This window comes from Chelonoidis abingdonii, chromosome 2 (genome assembly GCF_003597395.2).
Source record: "Chelonoidis abingdonii isolate Lonesome George chromosome 2, CheloAbing_2.0, whole genome shotgun sequence".
Classification (NCBI taxonomy): Eukaryota; Metazoa; Chordata; order Testudines; family Testudinidae; genus Chelonoidis; species Chelonoidis abingdonii.
The window spans coordinates 6242520-6258539 of record NC_133770.1 but is presented as its reverse complement, the minus strand read 5'-3'; the positions used below and the strand labels follow the sequence as shown (position 1 = coordinate 6258539).

At 59.8% G+C, this 16020-nt stretch overlaps 1 protein-coding gene across 6 annotated transcripts in view; it reads left to right on the top strand.

Annotated features, from left to right (window-relative positions):
- The window catches only part of NBEAL2 (neurobeachin like 2), a 196494-nt gene that overhangs the window by 163651 nt on the left and 16823 nt on the right, over window positions 1–16020 (top strand). For 4 of the 6 annotated variants that reach the window (XM_075062154.1, XM_032770619.2, XM_032770621.2 and 1 more), the window contains 16 exons: window positions 374–532; window positions 649–808; window positions 1118–1203; window positions 2462–3199; window positions 4520–4698; window positions 5358–5517; window positions 5875–6012; window positions 6292–6600; window positions 7385–7534; window positions 9510–9667; window positions 10380–10504; window positions 10948–11068; window positions 12091–12248; window positions 12821–12954; window positions 13935–14042; window positions 15208–15303. In XM_075062154.1, the coding sequence (XP_074918255.1) occupies window positions 374–532; window positions 649–808; window positions 1118–1203; window positions 2462–3199; window positions 4520–4698; window positions 5358–5517; window positions 5875–6012; window positions 6292–6600; window positions 7385–7534; window positions 9510–9667; window positions 10380–10504; window positions 10948–11068; window positions 12091–12248; window positions 12821–12954; window positions 13935–14042; window positions 15208–15303 (2979 nt within the window). The remainder of the gene's footprint in view (window positions 1–373; window positions 533–648; window positions 809–1117; window positions 1204–2461; window positions 3200–4519; window positions 4699–5357; window positions 5518–5874; window positions 6013–6291; window positions 6601–7384; window positions 7535–9509; window positions 9668–10379; window positions 10505–10947; window positions 11069–12090; window positions 12249–12820; window positions 12955–13934; window positions 14043–15207; window positions 15304–16020) is intronic. The other 2 variants (XM_075062153.1, XM_075062155.1) reach the window with 1 other exon arrangement.

Here is a 16020-nt window from a genome sequence, read left to right as displayed (position 1 = left end):
GTGTGGTCACTCTCAGAACCCAGAGAGAACCGCAGACAGAACAAAGAACACACACCCAAGCTTCCCTCCACCCAGATTTGAAAATATTTTGTCTCCTGATTGGTCCTCTGGTCAGGTGTTGCAGGTCACTGTTTGTTAACCCTTTACAGGTGAAAGAGACATTAACCCTTAGCGATCTGTTTATGACACCCCATTACCGTGAATATCCCACCTGAATCCCTGCCAGTCACTCGTCCGAGAGCCCAGGAGGCGTGGCTGTATCCTGAGGCCAGGCCGAAGGGGGGCGAGGCTGCTGTGGTCTGGGAGCGATGGCCACTCGGCGTACATGGGCCGTTTCCGTTTGGGGGTGTAACTGCGTCCGTGGCCGTTGCAGGTGTGTGGGGTTCTGGAGGTGATCCACAGCTTGCTGAAAGACTCGGCCTCCCAGGAGCAGCTCTACGCCTTCCTCTTTGAGTCGGGGAACGTGGAGGTCCTGTTCTCGCTGCTCGTCCAGAGGAAGTTCTCGGATGAAGTACGAGAGAGAGTCTTCAAGGTGAGACGTGAGTCCTCGAGCTTGTGCGTTGTCCGAGTTCCCCTGGCCTCCAGCACTAGGCCCGTGGTGGCTCCCACCAAGCCCCGCCCCTAAGGCCAGCACCCTCCCTCCCGCAGGTCCTGTACAAGATGCTGAAATATGAGAAGGCCCACGAGCGCAGCAAGTACCGCCTGAAGCTGAAGGACGTCGGCTACCAAGGGCTCATATCGAATCTGAACGACATCCCAGTGTCCATGCTGCTCTTCCGGTGTCTCCTGGAGCAGGCCCTTGGCTCAGGTACGGCGCCTGCCTCAGGGCCGTGGGCCTGCCACGCTGCAGCCACGTGGCTTAGGGGGCGTGTTGTTAAGGAGAGCCTGGGATTTATGGAGCCAGGGGTCAGCCATCGTTTTCAGACCTGGGATCCCATGCTGAACCCCCTCCCCCCGCAAAGTGTAGGGGAGTGTCTGGGCCGGGCTGGCTCAGAGCACCCGCCTGCAGCCGCCGGTCTCCACGGAAGGCAGACTGTGCTGTAGCCTGGGAAGGGTCCATTAGGTCAGCGCGCCGCAGGGCCGCGTCCCATGCCCGTTCTTGCCTCTCATCCCCCAGACTCTCCCAGCTACAAGGACCTGATGGCCGTGGTGTACCTGTCCCACCGGGCGGAGCTGGCGGTCAGGCTGGATACCTGCCGGAAGGTAAGACTGTCCGGCGTGGAGCCCTCGGGAGTTCTGCAGGCATCCCTGGCTGTGCATTCTTGCAGAGAGACGAATCCATGTCACTCCCTCTGCGTACAGCCCCAGATGGGCTAAACGCGGGCTTGGTGCATTAACCCATCAGGCCCCGAAGCCTCCCTAGTCAGCTGGTTCTGTCTCTTTTACTTGCCCTCCGGGCCCCAGGTCCCTGGAAGCTGTTATCCTCCGACGGCAGCTGGGTGTCCTCAGGAGCTGGCATCTGTCACTAAGGCACTGGTGTGTCTCACACCGAGCAGATGCACTGCAGGCTGACCTCCCACCTTGCCCTCTTGGCTCAGGGCAGGGACATATTGGCAGGGCCATGAGCTACCCTTGTTCCGTAGACAGACAGACGCTAAACGCAGACACCCTATTCCATCCCCCATTGGGTGCAGCAGTGCCGATGGTCTCCCTAGATCCCTCGCACGCTGCGGTCCTGGGTGACCGTGCTCAGCGGAGCCAGGTTTGACTCCATCTCTCCACTTCCCTTCCAAGAGTGGAAGGCAGGGAGAGATGCTGATTAGCAGGAGCTTGGAGCCACATGGGGCGGGAAGCCAGCTGAACGGCTGGCTGGCATGGAGACCCTTCGAGGCAGCCGGACAGCTGGTGTCATGAGAAGGGCTGGCCGGGGAAGGAGCCACTGAGCTGACAGAGATCCGGCTCAGCGTGATCAAAGGCTTTCAGCTCTCCCTTGACGTCACTGCCCAGAACTCGGAGCCGACCCCAGCGTGCGGCCACAAAGGGGTGGAGGAACCGGAGGGCTGAACGCTTCCAGACAGTGGCTCTTGATCTCTGCTGGATGGGTTTCAGCTGCTCGCCAGATCTGGGGTTGGGGAGGGATTCGGCCCCACGGGCACGTGGGTGTCTGAGCAGGTACTTGGATGCAGCGATGATGGGGCCATATCAGTACCTAGTGAGGTGAACGGAGCTCTGCTCGAGGACTGCGGGCGCGGCTCGGGCCGTTGCATCCTCGCTGCTGGAGCGAGGCCAGTGGAGAGCGTGGGGGCTGCAGATGTGTGGGAGCCCTGGTTGCTGGGCTGAGGAGCAGCAGGCGTGGACGTTGGGCGAATCTTCATTTGCCCCAGTAAAGGTGGGCAAGTGGATTGTGCGGCCAAGCGCCCTGGCGCAAGGGCCAAACTAATCCCTCTCTGGCGGGCACAGGGAGTGGGAAGGGGTCTGCTCGGCCACGCTGGTCTGTGACGTGCCTCGTTCCTGCCTGCAGCTCTTCCACCTGATCTACTCCCAGCACGACATGGTGAGGCAGCTGGCGAAGCTGGCTGGCTGGCAGGACACGCTCACCAAGCTCTACGTCAAGGAGTCGTACGAGTCCCGCCAGCACAGCCTGAGCGGCTCTGCCAACGGGGGCTGCCTTGGCCTCCTGAAGCTCTCGGAGCACGCGGGAAAGGAGTCAGGCACCGAGGCTGGGAAGGAGCAGCTGGACATCACCAGCCCTGCCCTGGCAGACCTTCAGGACCTGGACGTCTTCCTGCCAATGGGGTTCGAGTCCTCCGACCAGGAGCTTTCCGAGGGCTTCTCGGACCACTCCGTCTCCCCGACCAGCGGCTCCAAGCCCTTCCGCTCCTATAATTTCAAATCCTTTGACTCCCTGGACTGCACCAGCCGCTCCTCCTCCTCCAACACTATCGACATCCCCGGCCAGAGGGAAGCCCCCTCCACTGACGCCCTCCAGTTTGACAGCGTCTACCATCCGCTCTCGCCCTTCTGCATGTCGCCCTTCGACCTTGGCCTCGACCTGGCCAGCACCTGCTCCACCGCCACGGTGGAGAGCGGCAACCAGACGCCAGGGAGCTTGCCGGGGACCCCCTCTCCTCTGGAGTACTTCAAACCTTTCCCGGGCACACGGGCTCGGAAAAGCTCCAGCCTCTCCAACGTCCTGGACGAAAGCAGCTACCAGGAGACGCTGGCCAGCGACGACGTCTCCAATACCAGTAACCCCCAGGTAAGGTGCTGCCCCCTGAGGGCTGGCAAAGGAGCTACCCTCCTGCTGCAGCCCATGATGAGAGAGTCCAGAGGGGAGCCAGCAGCGGAGGATGAGCGATGGTGCTGCCGTCTGGAGTAGGAGGGGTTTCCTTCTCTCCCAGGCTTGGTCTAGTCCCTTTGCCACTAGCAATAGGCACTTGCCAACCCCCGAGTGTCCCCCTGCGGTGTCTGACCCACTGGACGCTCTCAGAATTACCGGCCCTGCTGTCCCCAAAGCCCAGCCCAGCCCAGTTACTGGCCCCACTGTGGCACGCAGCTCTGCTTTCTCTAGGAGCAGATCGCAAGTGTGAGTGGATTTACCCGAGAGCAGGGATTTAGGTGGTAACCTGCAAAAACAGTGGAAACACAGGGTTAGACATAAAACGTGCCTGCTAGAGCCCAGGTCCCACTAACCGGGTGCCCCCCATCTAAGAAAGTTCTGCTCACTGCTCAGTCCTCCTTGCAACGTCTTTTACCGACCTCCACCCCCTTTCACAAGACCATAGGGTGACCAGACAGCAAGTGTGAAAAATCGGGATGCGGGGGTGGGAATTGGCACCTTTGTAAGAAAAAGCCCCAAATATCGGGCCTGTCCCTATAAAATCAGGACATCTGGTCACCGTACGAGACCATGCCTGCTGGCAGCTGGCCCCCCCAGAGGAAGGATGCCAGGGTGTCTCTGCACCCCTAGATGCACTAGACCAGCCTTTTGTTGTTCGTCTATAAACCAGGCTCTCCCTGCTCCCTGCCGTTTCGCCTCAAGTCCCCACTGTCCCTTCATCAGCATTTGATTCTGTGCAAACAGCCACCGGCTCCGAGATGCACAGGACGCAACAGCAAGGGAGGGAGAGAAGTCTCTTCGCTCCAGCGAGACCTGTCTTAAGACGTGTCCGTTAACGCCATGTCTTTAAGAACAAACTTTCCAGACTAGACACACGTCTCCTTGCATGTTATCTGCACCTGCATTTCCCAAAGGTTCTGCTGCCCAGTGTGACAGAGGTGGTACATGATACTCCTGTCTATCTACATAGGAACGCACTGGACCCAGAGAATCCCTGTAACCCATATGCCCCCTGGTGCCCTCTGCCAGTTGGCATCAAGAGATCCTTGGGTCATGGCCCTCTAACGCCTGCACTCTGTCCCCAAATGCCCCACTCCCGATCCCACCCCATCATGTCTGAGCAGGGCAGTTGTCTGCACCAGGGGGCACTGCGTCTGCCATCCCCTCTAGGAGAAGCCCATAGGGAGCGGACCAGCTGCTCAGATCAGCGTGTGTTTTCTGGCTCTCCCCTCATCTCAGCAAACGCCAGAGGAGGAGCTGTGCAACCTGCTCACCAACATCATCTTCTCGGTGACCTGGCGCGGGGTGGAAGGCTGGGATGACACAGCTTGGAAGGAGCGCGGGCAGGTCTTCTCCGTCCTCACCAAGCTGGGCACAGCCTGCGAGCTGGTACGGCCGCCGGATGAGATCAAGCGCAGGTGGGTGCTGGCAGAGTGGCCGGCCTGCTCCCGCCTGGTGGGTTCTGGCCAGCTTTGGGGAGGGGGTTGGGAGGTGGAGAAATAGGATCAGAATTGGGACCCTTCACCCTATCTCCCTCAGCTGGGCCAGAGTGCCCAGGATCCTGGCTGCCAACGTGGCCAAGCTTGTGGGTTTCTGGCAAGTTGCCCTGAGACTCAGATGGCCCTGGCAAGCGGGCAGCTCACTGCCGGGCCTTGAGGGCACCTGGCCTGTTGGCCAATGGAGCTGCTTCATTTTACCCTTGCAGAGCGCGTGCCCCTGAGACACTCCTCAGGGGGATTGGTGCTTTGCCGAGAAACTTTGGTCTTGGGCACAAGCTTCCTGCAGCTGGTTTGCTGGCCTGGGACTTGTGAGACATGAGTTCAGTTCCCACCTCTGCCGCTGCCTGCCTGCAGGACCTTGGGTACGTCCCTTAGCCTCTCCGGGCCTCAGTTCCCCATCTGTAACATGAGGCAGGGGGTGGAGGATTTTGAAGTGCTCAGAGACTATATTAATGGGGAGAGAGAGGCTGCGTGACCAACACGATATCCGGCAGCTGCTAGCAGCATGCTCAGCGTCTCTCTCTCTCTCTCTCTCTCTCCCCCGCCACCCACACACACACCCTGTCTCTCTCTTGCAGCCTCCTGGAGATGATGTTGGAATCGGCCTTCACAGACATCAAGGAGTCAGCCCCGGCCACTTTGCCCAGCCTCACCCAGAACGTGCTCAAGTTGCTGAGGCTCCTCCAGGACTTCTTGTTTTCCGAGGGACACAACAACCAGGCCCTGTGGAGTGAGAAGGTCCGTGCTGCTGGCGGGCCTGGGGGGTGAAGGTGGTCTGCTCCCTGGGATAGAGTAGTGTTGACATGCAGAGGGCTCGTCAGCTGCTGGGCGTGTGCTGCTGTGACAGCCGTGGCAGAGCTGTGGGTCTCTCTCTTTCCCACCTGCCACAGTTCATTGGCTGCCGTCCTTTTGGGGTCACTGCTTTGCAGCTGGCTCTCCCATTAAATACCCCAACCTGGGCTTCGGGCGCAGCTCCCTCCCCGGAGTTCCCTATCCCTGTCCTTAGGCCGGGGAAGCAAAGCGCGGGGGCTGGGAGGATGAGCTCTGTCGCTGTCCTTGCCGGGAGGGGTCACTCTGCCCTTCCTGTGGCTGCAGATCTACGAGGGGGTGAACAGCCTGCTGGACAAGCTGGGAGTGTGGTACCACTTGGCCAACGGGACCTCGGACCTGAAGGAGATGGCTCAGATTGGCCTGCGTGTCCTCGTTGGGTACAGCGGTCTGGAGGAGGCTCAGGTGAGCCGGCCTGGGGGCTGGGGACCCCGACTGGCCTTGTTAGGGGCACTCTGAGGGCTCCCCTTCTCTCTGCGGGGAGGGGCTGGGCTCTGAAGGGAAGTGGGGGGACAGTATCAGCTGGCCGGATAGGGAGGGAGAGGCAGGGAAGGGGAGGATTTGGGCAGGGGGCAAGGGAGAGGCTCTGAGGGCCCCAAAACCGCAGTAGCCCCCTCCATGCTGGGATGAGCCTGGGGGTGTAACAGACTCTCCCCTGCCCCCACCCCTATCCTTTGTGCCCAGCAGCTGCACTCGCTGGCCTACGTCAAGCTCCACGGCCTGCTCCAGACAGCCTCGGCCCCCCAGGAGGAGGAGGCCTGCTACCTGCTGGGCAAGCTGGAGAGTCCCCTGAGCCGCGCGCTGCACCCCAAGTCCGAGGCCTTCTCCTGGCTCCTGCCCATCATCCGCACGCTGCTGGACCAGTGCTACGAAACGCTGCAGCTGCAGCGCCACCTGCCCTCGCTGCCCCCCACCAACGGCAGCCCCACCTTCTATGAGGACTTCCAGCTTTTCTGCACCAGCCCCGAGTGGAGGGCCTTCATCGAGAAGCACGTGGGTGTCGCCGGGATGGGGGCGAGAGGGGGCGCTGGTTACCACTGCAGGAAGAGGGAACACTGAGCGGATAGAGCGGGGGTGGGACGGGGGTGCGTCAGACCAGGCCCTAGACGCATCTCCTGTCTCTGTGTCCCCTCGCGGGACGCTGGGCCACGTGGCTGCATCAGACATGGGCTCTGTCCCGGGCTCTGGCTGTGGTGCTGTGCGTGTCCATGGGGAGTCGCTTCAGTCGACACGCTCAGCCACGGATGCCGACAGCCAAGCCCCGAACCAAGGGGAGGGCAGTTGTTGGGAGAGTGGGCATGGGCAGGGCAGGAGGTTGCCCAGTGGGGCTGCTTGTGAGCACAGGCGATCTGATTGGCTGGAGAGCTGAGCTGGGTCTGAGCAGCGCTAGGAGCTGTCCCAGCTCTGAGACTGCCCAAGCCTCACTCACTCCATATGTTAAACAGGACGAGGGGGAACAGTATTTATGTAGCTTGCCAGGGAGTTGAGAATAAAGTGCTCAGACGCTGCAGTGATTTTGTGGGGGTGGGAGTTGGAGAGGGTATGCATTCACCTAAATAGTAGATTACAGATGGAGAAACTGAGGCACAGATCATATGCCCTACCCAGTGTGTGCAGCGAAATCCACACCTCAGCTGGGAGTTCTTGGCCTCCCAGTCCTGCGCACTCGCTGCTAGACCTCGCCTTGTTCTAAGGCAGCGTCCCTGAAAATACGTCCTTGCCCACCCGTCCTGGCCGTCGCCGTTCAAGGGCTTTCTCCCCTGCGTCCCTTTGGCAGGTCCAGCCCATGATGGCACAGTTTGAAATCGACACATTCGCCAAGAGCCATGACCACATGTCCAATTTCTGGAACTCCTGCTACGATGCCTTGATGAGCAGCTCCCTGCGCAGGGAGCGGGAGAAAGAGGAGAGCAGGAAGAAGTTCCAGGTATGGGCGCGGAGCCATTTGAAACAGCCCCCACGCCCCCCCGCTGTTGTCCAGTCGACGCCTCGGGCTCCTCGGTGCTCCAGAAATACAGTCAATATCACTCGGCCAAACACCAACCCTGGGGGATGAAATCACCCGTGCTGGGTGTCTCCTCCTGGCACGTCTTTCCGCAAAACCCTAATCTCTGCTGCAGAGTGTCCTCGCAGGGGCGGCTCTAGGCATGGGAGCAGAGAACCAACAGGGGGTCCTGGGAGCTGTAGTTCCTTGGTTAGCTCCCTGCCTATAGAGCCTGCCCTGGAGCAGGGAAAGAACTACATTTCCCAGCATTCCCTTGGCACGCTGGAAAGGAAGGAGGGGGACCTCGTGCTGCAGCGCTGTGAGTGGAGAGTTGCACTGCGAAGGGCAGGGAGACCACGTTTTAACATTCAAAAAACAGGACATCTACAGAGAGGGAAGCCCCACCCTGCCACCATCCACTCCCTCTGACTGCCCCCCACAGAAACCCCAAACCTCCTGCTCCTGTCCCATATGCGAGCGCGCGGCGCCGGGACTACTGCCCCTAACGCCCCGCACACCACACCCGCTAGGGCGAACCCGAGCGCGGGGCTTGCCGATTGCACGCCCTCGCTACCCCTGCCGCAACTGTCCCCAGGACTCACCCGCTATCTAAGCGCCGCTCTCCTGCTCCCTGATCACCCCCTCCAGGACTACCCTCCTAATGCCCCCCGACCTCCACCGGTTTCCTCTATCTATAGCACGCGCCCCGTCCCCTGATAACCCCCTCCCGGAACACGCCCTACGGCCCTCCAGACCCACCCCCTACTAAGCACCACTGCTCCTCGGTCCCACGCCCCCGGACCCCGCCGGCCTAACTGCGCACCCCTCCACCCTCCCCGCCTCATTATACTTTCTTTATGCCCGCCGGACACTTACGGCCCCTTAACTTGCCTTGCCCGCAACCACCCCCTATCTAACACCGCGCTCCTTAGTCGGATTGCCCCCCCGACCCCGCCCAACTGCCTTTCCCCAGGACTGCCACCCCCAATCTAAGCACTGCGCTCCTTGTCCCCCACGATTCCCCCCAGACCCCGCCCCAACGGCCCCCAAACCCCACCCCTAGCTAAGCGCCCGCTGCTCCTTGCACCAACCTCGCTCGCGCCCAAGCCCCCCTACCTAATTCTATCTCTTGCGCTCCTTGTCCTAGTTGACCCCGCCCGGGACCCCTACCCGCGCCCCCCCTTCAGATTTGAACACCTCATACTCAGGAGCGCTCAAAGCCAGTTTGCGCTATCTCTATCCTCCCATATATCAAATACACACACCACTGTAACTTGCTGTAGAAAAGTAGAGCATAAAGAGCCAAGAAATTGCTTCCAGGCGTTACTAGGACGAATGCTTATTTCAACAGCCATTGCGGTTTTGTTTTTCGTTTTTAAAGGAAGACCAGTGATACGCATTGGCAAATTCCCCAATAGAAAAGAAAGATATGAACAAAAGAATAATAAAGGCACTCAACTTTCCTCATTATATAGTCATCCCCTATAAATATGCATCCAGATATCCTCCAGTCACACAAGCTGGAAATTGTTCCACTTTACTGCAGCTCTGTAACCATGTGGGAACCAATCCTGTCTCTTCTGTGCACATCCAAAATTCCTGCTGAATGACCTGCCCTGGGAGCAAGTTACCAGTGACCCAGGGCTGCGGCGGAAGGAGGGTGCAGGTGGGGTGGGGGAGAGATCAGGGCTGGGGCGGCAGAAGGTGTGGGTGGGGGCAATGGGGGGAAAAAAAGGGGGGAGCCCAGGGCTGGGGTAGCAGGGGGTTGCAGCAAGGAGCCCAGGGCTGGGACGAGGGGCAGCCAAAAATTTGTTTTGCTAGGGGCAGCAAAAACCGTAGAGCCGGCCCTGCCCAGGGGAGATCTGTGTGGTTGCCTGCCCTTTCCTCCACAGTCCCACCTCATTCTCTGCCCCGCCAGGAGCTGATCCTGGAGCCGGTGATGAAGCGCTGCAAGTACGAGCACATCCGGCACGTGAACGTCCTGAAACAGATCAACAACCATCACGGCATCGTCCTGAAGCAGTGGAAGGCCCTGCGCCGCCTGCTGACCTCACAGCGCTCCGCCTGGGCCGACCGGTCAGGGGATAGCGCTCCCTTTGGGCAGGGGGAGGGGATGCTGCTCAGGGCCCCCTCCTACTCAGCTCTTATGGGGCAGCCCAAAGTTGGGGCTGCTGGATCCTCCAGGTTTAGCAGTATCGTCCCCCCCCCGGAGGAATCCTGTGCCGTGATCCTAGCGTGGCTTCCTGGCCCTCACGGGGTGCAGTTCCCACAGTGGAGGGGAGCCCCGGAGCGTGCTGCAGCCGTGTCCCACTGTGCCCTGCCCACTCGTGGGGCAGCCCCCGGAATACTGACCAAAGTCAGACAGAAAAGAAAGGGAGCCCAGGCATTAGCCCCACCCACTGTGGCAAAGCCACACCTCACCCTGGTTGGAGCCAGGCAGCGTGGCCTACAGCTGTTCCTGACCCTCCCACGTTTTCTGCGCCCCATGTTGCCTGGCTAGTTTCACGCTGCCTCCTCCTCCTCTCTGCCCTGTGGCTCCCAGGCTGAAGGCGTGATGGGGTGTGGTAGAAACTCCCCTGGGGCTGCTCTCGGAGGCGGATGGGCCTTGGTCCGACAGCTCCTCTGCTCAGTCTACAGTCCTCATAGTCCCTGCAGCAAGGGGGAGCTCTGTCAGCCAACACTTCGTGAGCCCAGGCTGTTCCGTGGCTCAGGCTGCATTGCCCCATGCTAACTGTTCCCAGCTTTGGGGAGCTCGGGACTCACTTTTCTCCCTCCCCGTCCCCCACAGAAACCCCTCAGAGATTCACTGGAAGCTGTCGAGTGCCGAGACCTACTCCAGAATGAGGCTGAAGCTGGTCCCCAACTATCACTTCGACCTCCACGTGGAGGCTAGCGCCCTCCGGGACAACCTAGGTGAGAGGTGCTCGCGGCGTGGGGATGGGGCCAGTGCACGTGGGTCGCAGCCTGGCTCTGCCAGCTCGCCGATGTGCAGTCAGCTGTAACACCGGCAGACCCCGTGGGCGGGATCGAACTTGGGACCTCTGAAGCTTAGTGTATGAGCCTCTACTGCATGAGCTAAAAGCCAACTTCCTCTTAGGCAAGGCTGTAGCAGGCTCTTCAATCTGCAGCTGGGCTAGGTGCTACTAGAGGGGGACAGAGCGACACACCCAGCAGGCCTGGGTTACTTTTTCACGTAGGGGGATTTAATGTACATTTTGAAGGGAGTGGGGCCTGACCCCACCTCTGCCTACAGAAATAAAACCTAGATCAGGGCCCCTCAGCCATAGAGCCCCAGGGTGACTCTCCCAGAGCTGTGCTCAACCTGGCATCTCCAGTTTAGACTCTGTCTGTTTCAGGCGCGGATCATTCTCACAACCTTGTGGAGCCTCTGCCGCTGGCCATGGCCAAAGAGGCAAAGGTGAGCGAGCTGGAGGATGATCAGCTGGCAGAGGAAGACCTCGAGTTCTTGGACAATCAGTGAGTCTCTCCCTGGGTTCAAGTATCAGAGGGTAGCCATGTTAGTCTGGATCTGACATGCATCCGACGAAGTGGGTATTCACCCACGAAAGCTCATCCTCCAATATGTCTGTTAGTCTATAAGATGGCACAGGACTCTTTGCTGCTCTCCCTGGGTTGCAGTTCGGGCGCTTGCTGGGCCCAGGAACAAAGCGTGTCCTGCAGAGCAGGGATACGTTGCCTCGGAGGCTTGGATCTGAGTCTGCCCGACTGTCTCAGGGTCACCCCACGTGGTCCCCATCTCAAGGAGGGGGCAGTTCAGACTTCCCAGCCAATAGTCTGTGGCTTTTCTGCTGAGATCATCAACAAGGGGCCAGTCACGGCCTTCAAACAGCCATCGCCCAGTAACAGCTCCTGATCCGGGACTGTCTCACAGGTGGGATTTGAACCCACAGCCTTTACATTGTGAGCAGCGTGGGGCAGAGACCACATCCCCCCCATGTCTAGTAGAGCAGGGTCCCGATCCTAACTGGGACTTCTGGCCACTAGCGTAATATAGTTACAAGAGGTGAGAGGTGCTATATTCTCTTCCGTGTTCCCCGAGCCATCCATCTCCCTTTGCCTGCCTGGGCCCATCTCACCCTTCTCCCAGCTAATGAGTGCAGACCTCTCCCAGTTCCTTCTTGGTACTGCAGTGCCAAGAGGCGCTCTGCACACCGCTCAAGCTGGTACTCCTGGAAGCTGGTAGGCTTTTCCCTGGCGAGGGTGCAGGGAGAGTCGCCGAGCTGCCCAGGATTGGCTGAGCAGCAGAGCACGTCATGGTGAGGCCAGTGGGCGCCTAGATATCTACTACCATTGCTGGGAGCAGAGCACGCAGTGTGGCGTACAGCCCAGGCCAGCACAGGACGCCAAAGGCGGCATCTGTTCTCTAACCAGCCAGTCCCACGTGCCCTATTGGACAACTGTGTGCAGGGATGGAGGCCGTGGGCCGTAAGAGGGGTGTGCACAGGCGGGACACCACTCATGGATACGGTCTCTTCTAGGGCTGAACCCAAAGAGCAGAGCCAGAGGGAGAAGCTGGTGATCTCCGAGGACTGCGAGCTCATCACCATCGTGGCTGTGATCCAGGGCCGGCTGGAGGTCACCACGCAGCATGTCTACTTTTACGACTGCAGCAGCGAGAAGGAGGAGACGGAGGAAGGTACTACCGGAGGTCACCCATGCCCATCTGTCTCCTGCCCTGCATCGCAGCCTCTGATACCAGAGGTTCCCCCCTCCATCCTCTCACTGCTGTGCTGCTGTTAGATTACTCATTAATCTCGATACTAGCACTGCATGAGTAGCAGCATCTATTGGCCCATGCTGCTAGGCGCTGGCTGTCCCTGCCCCGAAGAGCTCACGGACAAAGGGGACTCAGGCAGAAGATGGGGAAACTGAGACACAAAGGTTAAGTGACTTACCCCAGGACATGCTGGGAGTCTGTGGTGCAGCTGGGAATTGAGCCCAGATCTCCTGAGTCCCAGTCCAGTGCCTTAACCTTGAGGCTAGCTTGGCTTGGGGGTTAGCCCAGCACTGAGCTTAGATCTGAGATGTGCCGAGGGGGAGGGCTAGAAGCCTATGCTGGGTCTCCCTGGTGTGGTGATTGCTGGCTGAGATGGGTCAGTGTCTAGGATCAGGGTGGGCCCCGTGCTGCTGGGAGCTGTTCAGCTATGGAGGTGCCTGGGTATAGGATGGGGGAGGTAACAGCTGACCTGCTTTCTGCCTTTTCCCCAGGGATCGGCTATGACTTCAAGCGCCCCCTGTCTCAGCTCCGGGAAGTGCATCTCCGCCGTTACAACCTTCGCCGGTCGGCCCTGGAGTTCTTCTTCATTGACCAGGCCAACTACTTTGTCAACTTCAGGAAGAAGGTTCACCCCGATCCCCTCTGCTCTCCTAGACAGGGGCCGCTGCCCAGCCCCGGGGGGCATCCTCGCTTCTCTTGGGAAGCCAGTGGCACCCTTCCCGGAGCATCGGTGCCCAGCCCAGACCCCAGCACGGTGCTGGGCTGCCGTTGGGGCTATGATGGAGACCCAAAGCAAGGTCCTGGCCCCATGTGACCAGAGCCTGGGGCACGTTGCCATCTGAGGAATCGTGCTCCAGTGACCTGAATTCAAATGGGGGGGAGCTTTGATCGGAGGGGGGGATAAGACAGGAAGTCAAGCATCTCTGGTACAAGAGGCCTGATGCAGGGTAATGGGCAAAGTGGCCCTTCATACAGAGCTTCTAAAGTGGGTGGCGCTCAGCCAGGAGGGGTGTGGTATGGTACTGGGATGGACAGGAGGGTGATCCTGTAGCACTCCCAGCCCCCCCAGCTTTTCCAGCCCCTATCCACGCTCAGAGAAAGCAGGGGAGCAGCGCCCAGCCAGTGTGTTCCGGAGCCTCGTTAAGAAGGGAATTGCACATGCGTTTGATTTAGGATTGAATTCCTTAGACCGGATCTTTTGCTGATGTAAATCAGCGTGGGGCCCTTGTTTTCATTGCTGATTTACACCGGGCGTGGGCTGGCCCTTGGACGGCTCTCTCTTTCACGCGATTTATCCATGTAGGACTCTCCCAGCCCCTACTGGAAGAGCAGGCCAGATCTCACAGAGAGGCTGGTTGTCTTTGCTAGAGCAGGGCATCTGGAGAGCTGGATTCTGTCGGCTTCCAGTGTCTGACCAGGGGCAAGTCACTGCCCCTCTGTGCCTCAGTTTCCCCATCTGTAAAATGGAGATAGAGCCTGATCCCCCCGCACACCCTGGGACAAGTGCTTTGAGGCCCTGGCGGAGAGGTGCCTTGTTCAAGGGCAGGCTGGACACTGTACGTGTGCTCCCCTGAATGCTTCATGCACCTGGTTTTGTCCCTGCAGGTTAGAAATAAGGTGTATTCCTCTATTCTGGGCCTGCGCCCACCCAACCAGATCTACTTCGGCAGCCGGTCACCCCAGGAACTGCTGAAGGCCTCAGGACTGACTCAGGTGCCATTAGCATCTTAATGTAGCCGCCTCCTCCTCCCTGCTTCACCTCTCTCTCCTCAAGAGCGGAGTGTGTCTGTCGGGGCTGCCTCGTAGCCAGAGTGCCTGGCAAACTTCCCCCAGCCTCCTGGCTCTGCCAGAGGTCCTGGGGCCCACCCCTCTATCCCAGCCCCGGGCCTCTGGGAGCAGGGCTTGTCAGCTGTGCCCAGCTGGGTCATGGTTCTGAGATCCGCTCAGGCTGGCACTTCATTCAGGGCGTGGTCCAGGCTGTGAGCCCAGCCCTGCAATGGGAGAGGCCCCGGCCCTGGCTCACTGGGAGATGGAGCACGGGCTTCGGTCGCTCAGGGTGTCGCAGAGGGAAAGTGAGCACCACCTCGCTGCGGGGTCACACTCCCAGTGCGGGTCATTGTGCTCCGGGGCAGAGTGGGCACCTGAGGGGTTAAATAGCCCGAGGGGGAGCTCAGGCATGGGCGGCTGCTAGCTGGGTCTCCTGCAGGTGATGGCGGGTGGGGAGAATCCATTGGATGAGTTTCCCTGGTGAGACCTGACTTTCTAGCAGCCTGTGTCTGTGCTGCTCCCCGTGAGGGTCCTCCCCCACCCCCAGCATGGCGTCTCCCTTCCACCTCCCTGCAGAGTCTGCTCCCCAGCCAAGCTCTGCCCCCTGCAGCGACTCCCAGAGGGTGACCCCACGTCCTGTCCCATTTGGGCCGGGACGGTCCCCTTTTTTTTAAGCCCTCTCTCAGCTTTTTTGGCAAAACAGGGCGTTTGTCCCATTTGCAACTGATCAGGTGGCAAGAGCAAAGGGGACAAGTGCACAGTTGGCCCAGAAAAGTGGGGTGCAACCCCCAGAGAGGCATGGAAGAACGTGCGGGGCGAGCGGCGATGCCTGCCCCACATGGGAGGGAGGGCCCAGGAGAGTGGCTTGGGCTAGGCTTGCCCTGCATGGGTGGGTGGCAGGTGGCTTGGGCTGACCCATGGGTTGGGTGAGGGGGGGCATTGGACCATCCCTGTGGGGTGTCCCGTTTTCTCTTTTGGAAAATATGGTCACCCTATGCCACCCCTGCCTACCCCCCATTCAGCGATTCCCTTCCCGCTCACCCAGCTAGGGCTGCCCCCTCTGCCCCTGCCGTCCGCAGAGCCTGTTTCAGCCCTTCCATGTCTGTTTCAGAAATGGGTCTACAGGGAGATCTCCAACTTCGAGTACCTGATGCAGCTGAACACGATCGCGGGGCGCACCTACAACGACCTGTCACAGTACCCCGTGGTGAGCATGTCCGGCGGGCCCTTCCCCTCGGCCCAGAGCCGCTGTCAGCGGTCTGTTCTGGGGCCAGCGAGAGAATGGAGACTGGGTGCTCAGAGCGTCCCCGCGACATTCCTTCTGGGGTAGTCGTCTGGTCTCCGTGCTCCCTCCGTGGGCCGGCAGCGTGGCTTGGGCCCCCAGCCTCGTCCAAGTCCAGCTCTTGCTAGCCTGGGGACGGCTTATTAGCAAGCCACCCTTCACGTTGCAGGGATGCTCCCTGCATGCTTTCCACGGTCTTATGAAGGGATTGGTCGAGGCGTTAATGAGTGGCTAAAGAAGGGCGATAGAGCCAAGCGGGTGCTAGGTCACTCCTGGCCGTCTCTAGCACCTGGTGGTGGTGCTGACCACCTGTACTGCGCCTACATTGATGGGTCATGTTGGAACCCTTTAGATCACAGCTGCGGTGAGGTGGCACCTACAGGCCAGCCGGGTGGGGGCGTCTTTGCGCTAAGGGCTGTATGAACCTATAGAAGAGAGTAAAATTAGAGCTGCCCGGCCTCACCCCCTCGTAATGCAGAGCTCAGCCATAAAATGAGAAAATATCAGGGTTGGGAGGGACCTCAGGAGGTCATCTAGTCCCACCCCCTACTCAAAGCAGGACCAACCCCAACTAAATCATCCCAGCCAGGGCTTTGTCAAGCCGGGCCTTAAAAACCTCTAAGGACGGAGATTCCACCACCT